At 34.7% G+C, this 10,097-nt stretch overlaps 1 protein-coding gene across 2 annotated transcripts in view; it reads left to right on the top strand.

The window, feature by feature from the left end:
• NT5C3A (5'-nucleotidase, cytosolic IIIA) overlaps positions 1-10,097 on the top strand; it is a 13,121-nt gene that overhangs the window by 347 nt on the left and 2,677 nt on the right. The window contains exons 2-8 of one of the 2 annotated variants that reach the window (XM_009332401.1): positions 53-159; positions 2,633-2,683; positions 7,037-7,135; positions 7,591-7,660; positions 8,379-8,425; positions 8,828-8,913; positions 9,166-9,255. In XM_009332401.1, coding sequence (XP_009330676.1) covers positions 7,037-7,135; positions 7,591-7,660; positions 8,379-8,425; positions 8,828-8,913; positions 9,166-9,255 — 392 coding nt within the window. In that variant the 5' untranslated portion in view covers positions 53-159; positions 2,633-2,683. Of the gene's footprint in view, positions 1-52; positions 160-2,632; positions 2,684-7,036; positions 7,136-7,590; positions 7,661-8,378; positions 8,426-8,827; positions 8,914-9,165; positions 9,256-10,097 lie in introns of those variants that run through there. The other variant, XM_009332400.1, reaches the window with a different exon arrangement.

Genomic DNA, 10,097 nt, shown 5'->3' with positions numbered 1-10,097 from the left:
CATACTATAGCAGACCAATTCTTAAAAGGATTTGGTTGGTTTTTGTTGGCAGCCTGTATGCAAGCCCTGCGTCTCTGGACTCTGCTTGCCACCTATGCTGTTGCAGTAGGACAAAATCAAGGACAGAAGAATCAGGAGTGCCCTAAGCTCAACGCACAGGTACTCTCCTTTAAAAGCGCAAGAGGAAACACTGTTGTCATGTTTTCTGTGAACGCTCTCTCTCCAGATTTTTTATATGTTTTTTTTTCCCAAACTAAATATCAGAATCCAGCACATTAAGTGTAAAAATATGTAAATAATTAAACAAAATAAACCAGGAAAAATTATTTTTAGTATGCATCCTATTCCATTTCTTAAATAGCTTAGGTAGTGAAGCCACTTCCAGTTACTTCATATAACCTGTGCTGGGGATCTAGTTTTGCAGCATATTATCAAGCAACTGTGAAGATAACTCAGTGTTCTGTTGTTTCATTTCCATAACAACATTTGCCTGTTTACTTTTTAGATAAGTAGTCCTAAGGCTGTTTCTTGGCAAAACTACCAAAAGAGTAATTTGGTAATTGCTAGTTACTAAGGATTTCTTGCCACATTTGAGTTTACATCATATGAATATAAAACATGTTATGTTTTTGGTTTTGGTAATTATAAATTAATAAATATCTGTCCTGAGCTCAGGTTATGCTAGCGGACTGCACAATCACTAGTGCAGTTCTCCTGACTAGCTGCACATAATGGAGTGACTGATGTGACTACACTCGTGTCCAGTAGCTTTTAATGTTCCGGTCTAAAAGATAAGCCTACTAACAGCTGGGGCTGCTAAGAGAAACCTCTCTTGCACTCACGGACCAAAATTCAAATTGTCTGAATTAAAGCCAAAACTTGGTTTATACATATATGAGCATATGAGCACATGTAGCTATATATGAGCATATATAGATGGAGGAAAAGATACACGCACACTCCCATTCTGTGGGTTTTGTTACGGCTCCCCCACTTCACGGAACTCATACATTGCAAATAGCAGAAGTTACATGAAGAAGCCTGCATGCTTTTCAAAAGTTTTTTCGTAAGCTTTGTTTTCTAGAGTAAGTAGATGAGAGTAATGTTCTGTAATAATATCAAAAAGAAAAAGGGAGTGAAAAATAAGATGTAAAAGTAAATTAAGGAATGTGCCCCTTTTCTTTATAATTTCACCAAACTGTTACTTTCTGCCACCAAGAACACTGAAACCAATTTTCTGTAGCTTGCCAGGGTATCAAATTTCACAGCTATCACTGATGCCATGCCCTGCCTTTTTGGTTCACGTCTATAAGTAAGTATAGTGATAGCTAGTCTCAGACCTTGGAATTAAGCATTTGCAGTTCCCAAAATAAATGTCATTTATTCTTGGTTTATACTCTTTCACCTGGAAGCTATCACCATAGACTAGAAATAAAATTTACAAATAATTGAACCCTATCCATTTTATCACCTTGATTTGCATTTTCCTTGTTCAGAAATAACATTAATAGTTCCCTCTCCTTGCCACCCCGCTCTGGTGTGTCAAATATTTTGTGGAATATTTTTAATAAGTTCGTAAGTGTGAGAACGATCCTTACTATTATTCAGAATTACTTACACCTAACAAAGTACTCTATCAATCATTGAGAATTATAGAGAAGTTCCCTTAAAATTTTATCCACCCATAATGCAGGGTGTTTTCTTAGCAGTTATTTTTGGGAGGTATCCATACTAGATTAGTCTTTGTAAAATAAGAAAACTTTGTATTTGCCAAGTAGTGTAGGCTTACAGCCTATCAGTATAAAAATACTTTGCCCCATTTTTTTATGTCCTTGGTCAAAACATTACTTAGCAGACTTATGATGATAACCTCTTATATTTTTAGTTATTACTAGTAATATTTCAGGCTGTGTATCTGGATTTGATTGCAAAATGAGACATATCTCCATGTAGTTAAGATAGCAAGTCATTCATCAGCTCATCCTTCCCAACTTAAAATTACAGATAGTGAAAACAACAGAAGGTCCCACAGTCATCCTTTATATGCATTTTCTTTGTATTAGCTACTCTTTTATTGGACATTATTTTTTAATTTTTTCTTTTTTTTTTTTTTAATCATAGGGACTTAGGTTGTTTTTTTACTGGGTAGGGAAGTAACTGCTCTACTTCCAGCACTCAGTAAAGTTCAGTATAATCTTAACTCCAGAATATGACATTACACCTTGTGCACCCAATCAGTTATTAATTCCCTAGGATACCTGATTGGAAATGCCTACTATGGCATCTGTGAATTCACTTAGATACCTGCCTTTCATTTTAGTGATTATCACCAACTCTTGTTTAATAATCCAACTGATGCAGCATGCATTAGATATACACTGTCTCAAATACTAAGAAAACAATATATGTAAGCAGCACCCAGATACAACATAAAAGCAGCTCTATTTGCACTCTTCCTATCCAACTGTGTATAAGTAACTTTATTTCAAAACTAGAATTCAGTATGTTCTTTACAGTAAATACTTTTCCTCTTTATTTAACCCCGCTACACAGATGTATGTCTCATGTACTAAATAGACTTGTAATTTTCAGAGCTATCCTTGTTGTAAATGACCCATTCTGTGGTTTGTAGGACTGGGGGATTTCCAAACCTGCGTGAATCCATTACTGTTCATTCATCAAGGTATGACTATAACATCGTTAGCTACAAAAGAATTTCTTACATCCTTATTCCAGTTACCTGCTATCACAAACAAGCAGATCTTTTTTTTCCTTTTCATAAATCAAATTAAGCTCAACCTTTAAAATAATCTTTTTCAGTTTTGTTCTCCTTGCTTCTCTTTGAAGGCTCCTTAAAAAATGTCAGAGACTAGAAACTTGAATGTGTTTCTGGCCGTTGTATATGCCAACCACAAATTACCCTTGGGAGTTGTCATCTTCTAACATGTTTTGAAAAGAGATACTGGTCTCTGAGCTATTTCAGTAACATATAGATGTCCTTGGTAAGAAAGCAAAACTCTTCTCACACTTTTATAAAATGACAGAATAAATAGGGGCACTTAAGTGATTGCTTCAGATGTCACGGTGAAATATGAATTCCTTTTCCTGTGCTTACATAGTTTTAGTCCTGTACGTAAAGCTTTCTTGCCTTTGTTAGTGCTGTGGAGTGTTTTATTTGGTTGTTTCTCCATATGTGTTCTTCCCAGTCAACTGCTGCATCAGAATTTTGGGCCTTTTGTATATACTGAGTTGACTCCTAGGGCTCTCTTAAACAATTAATAGCTAAATTTTATCAAATTGACTGAACTTTTCTTATTAGCGTTTTTTCACTCTTTGTTCTTTCATCTGTCTTATCAGTTTTTTCCAACTTGAATCTGCTTGTCTCTTTCAACTCTGAAGAATGGCAAATATGACACAAAAAACCAACAGCTAGACTGGGCAGACGTGTAAGACGTTGAAGGAGACAGTTTGCCAGAAAACTGGTGACTGCTTATTAGACAGTTTCATTGACTTCTAATATAATAATGATAAAGCCTAAATAAAAGAATTGCTAATTAACGTTCAGTTGCAAATATGAATACAAGGAACTAGTGATGGGGACAGTGGCTACTTTGACTAACCATACTTGTCTGAGGCTTTATCAGAGGCCCTATCCACAATGAAGACTTGTTTTTGCCAATGAAAGTGCTTGTGAGACTGAAATTGTCTGGGTTATAGGTACTGCAGAACACTTTTTTCCCCCCCTAAATTAAAATACTCTTCACCTGAATTCAATTCTTGTGTAAAAATGAAAGATGCATTAGAAATAAATGAACCTTAAAAACTGATCTTGAGTAGGAGTACCAGTTTACAACATCAAAGCAGGAAGCTTTCATCATACTCAGAATCTTAAGCAATGTCTCGTTTAACATCATCTACTGAAGTGTTTACTAAGGAGGTTTTTCCTCAGGTTGTTTCAAAAACTTACGAAAGGCCTCAGTCTGAAATAAAACAGTAGTAAGCAATCAAACTTTCCTCATACAGTCTCTCCCTCTGATCTCTCCATCTCCCCCAACGTCTGTTCTGTTTAAATCAGTTATATTAGGAAGTCTGTTGCTTAGTAACTAAGTAAACCAAATAATGTTTGAACTACTTCTTACAAAACATTTAGATTTCACTTTGTTTAATTTTTGCATTCCAAGTCTAAAAATAAATATATAATTTCCCTCCTGAAAGTCAAAGGAATTCGATTAGTCAATTTACAGTGAAAAAATTGCAAAACAGAGTCAAATTGCTTTATCTTTCATTATAGAGAAAAAATGCCGTATACCCACCAAACAAGTGGTGAGGTTACTTTTGTTTACCAGCACTGTGTAACATACAAAAGAAATACCATGAAACACCTTTGAAGAGTTGCAGATTGTTAATGTTTTATTTTGTGAAGCTAGATCAGTTGACATACTTCTGCTGATAATTGTGAATAAATATCTATAAATGCTTTGTAGATGTATTTCTCAAAAGATTAGGAAATTCTTTAACAGGTATTTTTCAGGAATTTTTTTTTTTCCACACTCGTTAGCTTTCTCAATGATTCACTCGTTAGCTTTCTCAATGATTCCCAGTTTGGGATGTAACTGATAGTTGGAAGCCAATCCTAATGTACCTTTTTTGAATTAGCTCTGCTAATAAAAGTAACAAGGCACTGCAACCACATAGAGAACAACTGTCTTGGTTTAGGAGGTACCATTTTTACAGAAAATGTCTTTGCCATAGGATGGCAAAGGAAAACCTTAACTCTTCCAAACTGAGTGAAATGAATCCAGTTTTTTTCTTTATGAGACTTACAAAGCAAAGAAGTAGTAAAAACCCTGTCATGACTTAGGAATTTTTGGCAAGATATTCTGGTATAGGTGAAACATTTTGGATGGGTGGAAAACCTTGGAAAATTATCAGAGACTCATGATTAGGGTTTTAGAAGGATTCTATTTTCTCTTTTCATTAGTGTCTTTGAGGATATCAGCCAAAAAGTAGCAGTAAGCATACTGGGGATTAGAATTACTTGTTATATTGAAAAATAGGAGCACTGATGTAGAAGAAAAGATACAATCCAGCAAGACTCAATGTAAAATTTAGCACTCTGTGCAACTACCTGTTTCTGCCTAGGAGTAATTTTGAAGAATATTTGTTTATTACCAACTGAATTTGAATCATTATCACCGTATTGCTGCTAACAAAGTAAGTATATTCAAATGTATATGCAAAGATATTTTCTGAAGACATGGGCCAAAGTAGCCCTTCAGCTAAGGCCTGAAAAGAGCAGAGCAGAAAGGTTATACCCACAGTTATGGATGCTGTGTTTTAAGAACGATATGGATGGGCTAGGACAACATCAAGAATTATCAGAGGTTTAGAAAATAGAGCTCCGCAAAAGAAGAATTAAAGAAATTGGGGTTCTTTAGTTCAGGAAGAAGGGAAAAATATCTGTGAGCACCTGTGAAAAAGTATAATTTCCTCCAAGTTGAATGACCTAAAATTACAGTAAGGAAGGTTAAGTAGAGGTTAAGCAAATTTTTCTGAACATAAATATAGTTGAGCACTGAAATACGTGGTTGAGGAAAGCGAGGAATATGTGAGTGAAGGTTTTGAAGAATGGGTTAGACAAGTATCTGCCGAGACTAATGTAGCTGTAATAGTTTGCTCCTACCTGAGGGCAGAGTGAACTAGAACCAATGTTGAAAGGTACCTCCAGCTCCTTCTTTTCCCTGACACACAAGTGTCTTCTGTTACAAATGCGTGTGTTTGCAAGACTTTAAAATGTCATCTTTTTCTTAAATGATAACCTAATTGCAATTTGACTTCAAGTTGGTTGTTACTAATAAACAAAAGGCTTAGTAGCTTCAAGAGCAGGAATAAGGAGTGTTGTGTGACTTCTTAACAATTGGTGATTAGAGAACTCTGGTTCCAGAAATGTGTCTGGAAATAGGAGCTAAATAGAAGCTGCTTAGAAGGTTCTTTTTTTTTTTTTTTTTTTTTTTTAATTAGGTCATTGCAGCAAAGATTACATACTAGGTATAAGAAAAGGAAAGCTGAATGATCAGAATGTGAAAAATGTAATTCCTAGCACTTCATCATCTCTGACATTCTATACACAGAAAATAATATTTACTACTCATAAATGCCCGCATAGACAGATTGCAAATGTCTGATGCCTTTGCTTTAGAAAGAGTCCATACATGATTATAAAGGAAGAAAATACATACTAAATTTTGAAATTTCTGTCAATAAGTAGTTAATTTACCATTTCTGCAAGGTTGAAGAGAAACTTTTAGAGTAAGTAAAGGCTTGGGGGGAGGGTGTTGTTTGGGGAGGGGTGGGGTTTTGTGTGGGTTTTTTCCTTTTTTACCAAATTCAGCATTTATCATAATATTCAAGAAATATTCTTCATTCAAAAGGAATATGTGGTGTGATAGCATGTGTTATTTCAAAAGTGTGCAGTAAAATAGGTAATGGAAAATTACTGATGGACTGGCTAGGGAGCAGGAATTACCATCCGGCCTTGCTGTATTGGAGTACTCAGTTGACACATGCAGCATTCTCAACAGAACAACGGGTGTCTAAAATCAGCCTGTCTTCTTCATCTATGTTGAAATGTTAAGGGCATATTAATTGCACAAAGAGCTAGTTTTAAGGGTCACCATCTCCCAGTGACATACTTGAACTAGGTGATCCCATATGTCCTGTTTCTATATATCTCCCTTATTTCCTACAAATACAATTATCCTTTCTGTGAGTGGCAGCTTATTGAATAATTTGATATTAGGAAAGGAAGTGAAAACAGATGTTGAAAGCAAACAGAACTGTATGCAGTCATCAGTTAATAACATCCAGAGTATTTTCTGTTTCTTCTTACTCTTAACTTGCCTTCCTGTCCTGAGCATGTCTTGATGTCACGTGAAACTGTTTATAGATGCAGAGCTTCCAATCTGATGGATAGGAGGTATTACTAGTAGGTTTTCCTCTGTAAGTATATTTCTGTCTTTGTTCTTATTCTTCACAGATGCCAGAATTTCAGAAAAAGACTGTCCATATTAAGGACCCAGGGAGAGTAGAGGAGATTATTTGTGGCCTCATCAAAGGCGGAGCTGCCAAACTTCAGGTAAAGATAGTAGAAGATGTAACCAGTTCAGAATGAAAGCAATCATGTGATCGTTGCTCTATGCTAAAAAATTTAAGAATATATACATATAAAAACCAGAAGTCAACCTTCAAGAAATCTCCAAAACTTAGACATCTGTTAACTCTTTTAATAGTCCTTGTTGATTCAACTGTAATTCAGCCAGACACTAGTTAAGTAAATGATATAAACATATAAGCTTAGTAATTTCAGGAAATATTCTGACCAAAGGAATCAGAAAAACAGTTTTGTTAGGAAAAACGTTATTCTTACGGGATATTCTGACTTCCATTACAATAGTTCAATAAAATAGGGAGATTTCTGTGACACATATGCTACTCAGCTACAACTATTGTTGATCATTCAGAATTTCTAGCCATTCTTTATTTTGTCCCTCCATGTTGTAAGACAGTTTTGCTTTTTCTTTCCTTAAATAGATTATTACAGATTTTGATATGACATTAAGTAGATTTTCCTACAATGGAAAAAGATGTCCAACTTGTCATAGTGAGTACTTTTTTTTTTTTTAAATACGGATTGGTTTGTTCACTCCTTTTAGTTTTTCCTAGATTTTAATTTTCTATCCAATTTATTCCCTAACGTGTGAGATTTTATATTGACTTGTTACCTAACCTGTACATCCTAATGAAGAAGTATTCTAGTGACTGTCTATATGTGTTTTTATGTATATATATTTTAATCATAATCTGTGTGAATTAAAATCAGATAAGTTGTCATTCACAATTAAAACATTAAGTTCTGAACTATAAGATGTTAGCGGCTAGATATGGTAGGGTTGACTTTTATTTTTTAAGAGCCCATAGTAGTCCTGACGCCTGCAAGAACCAGATAGTAAACTCCTCAGAATTCTTGGCATTTTTATCCTGTAGCCTTTTAGAACAAAGAAAGAGAATCCATTTACTAATGAAGTGGGAATCTTAAAACACATAGGATGCCTCACGATGATTTCAGAAACAGTTAAATCTCAAGAAACAGATAAGAGAACTTGCAACTGACCTTTTAATTCAGAGATGAGGGGAAGGACAGTAATACATCTTCATGCTTACGAAGAAAAATGTGTCTTTTACTGGTTGCTGGTAAGAAAAGTTCTGAGGAAACACAGTGGTATGTCATCAAACATTGTCATCTATGCCATTTACAGTGTTGTAGAGCAAAGTAAAAGAAATATACCATCTTGTTTAACACTTTTTTTTCACCCCCCCAGACATCATTGATAACTCTAAGCTCATCACAGAGGAATGTCGGAAAAAGGTAAACAGAAAACCTATTAGCTGTTGGTTTGTTATACAGACAACCGTTACCGTTCCCTGGCTGTACTGTGTGTTGAATTACGCAGCATGACAAGACAAGGGATACTTTCAAATCCTTAAAGCTCTCTGAGCTTTCTCACCAGACTGCAAGACATCCCATCACTAATAGAAGTGAACAGAAATATTTGTGTTCTTGATAGTAGCATGTAGTTCAGTTTAACAGCATCCACTTTTTCTTCTTAGATATATTTACAAGCTAACTCTTTGTTCAAAGAGCATTTCAGATTCCATTTTATCTAAATAATGTAATCAGAATGAAGAAAGTTATTTTGATTGGTTAGATCAAATACCAAGTGTTATTTTATAAAAATACAGTAAACATCTGGTGTTTTTTTCCCTTCAGTTGTTGCAGCTGAAAGAAACCTATTATGCTATTGAAATTGATCCAGCTCTCACTATTGAAGAAAAATATCCATATATGGTAGAATGGTAAGAGACACCTCCCATCTTCAAATTGTACGGATTTAATAAGTTTTTAAAAGCAAACTAATGGCAGTAATTGGCTTTTAGCTAACACATTAACTGAATTAATCTCTCTGAGTGTTGTGCAACAACTGGTTTTGCTTTGCTGTTAGCTTGAATGATCGAGAATTAACCATACAGGATGCTTTTCATCATGAGATTTAATGAAAGGTGAATCTTAATAAGTCAATTTCGACCCATTTTTTGTTTATATTCTAGGTACAATAAATCTCATGCACTACTCATTGAACAAGGCTTACAAAAGGATAAGTTTGCAGAAATTGTGAGGGAATCTGATGTTATGCTGAAGTAAGTTCCTTTTGATTTGAACAACACTGTTTCGGAGCATTTTCTGTAGATTCTTACTGTGTGTTTTCAGGGGAAAAACAAACAAACAAACACACATTCCTGCAAATGTGACACTGTAATCTTGGAACATAGTGAGCTCTTAATGCCCCCACTTTATTCATCTTTTGTAGCTAAATGCTTACAATGATCACATTGTATACATTAGAGATCTTAAAAAAAATTTTTTTAAAAGTTTGAGTCCCATTTCTACACACTTCATTTCTGTAGACTTTCATCCTCTTGAAATTGCACTGGTGGCTCTTTTTTTGTAAGGGGAATGTAGAGTTCAACTTTGTTCCTTTGAAGAATATTCCCTATAATAGTTTTATCTGAGATAAAAATGCAGTGACTTGAGGAATATGTTTCATATGTTGTATTGAATATTGTTCTTCCTTTATGGCTAAAGACAAATTTAAAAGCCAGCAAAATCCTTGCTTGAAATGTGCTGTGGCTCCCACCTCTTTTAAAGTTCTCCAAAATTGTCTGTAAATTTTGGACTACTGAAACAAGATGCTAAGACTTAATTTGTGGAAGTGTTTGTTTATCATACTGGCTAAATTCTTGTCTTTAGCAAAACAGACAAGCACACCGTCTCTGCTTGTTTGAAAGCCTGAGTTCATGTGGATTGAATCTTCATTCACAGGCTAAAATTCCCTTAAAAATTTTCATCATAATTTTTTTTAAAAATGTAAAATTCTACCAATGAATGTCTGTGTGGAGAAGGTGTATAGAGATAATACTATCTTGTTCCTGGAATACTATACGTAGTTTTGTTTGGGTACTGAAAACTAAAAAGCTTTCAG

This window comes from Pygoscelis adeliae, unplaced genomic scaffold (assembly GCF_000699105.1).
Source record: "Pygoscelis adeliae isolate BGI_AS28 unplaced genomic scaffold, ASM69910v1 Scaffold58, whole genome shotgun sequence".
In the NCBI taxonomy this organism is placed as follows: domain Eukaryota; kingdom Metazoa; phylum Chordata; class Aves; order Sphenisciformes; family Spheniscidae; genus Pygoscelis; species Pygoscelis adeliae.
The sequence above is the reverse complement of the archived record's forward strand: the minus strand, read 5'-3'. Positions and strand labels throughout refer to the sequence as shown.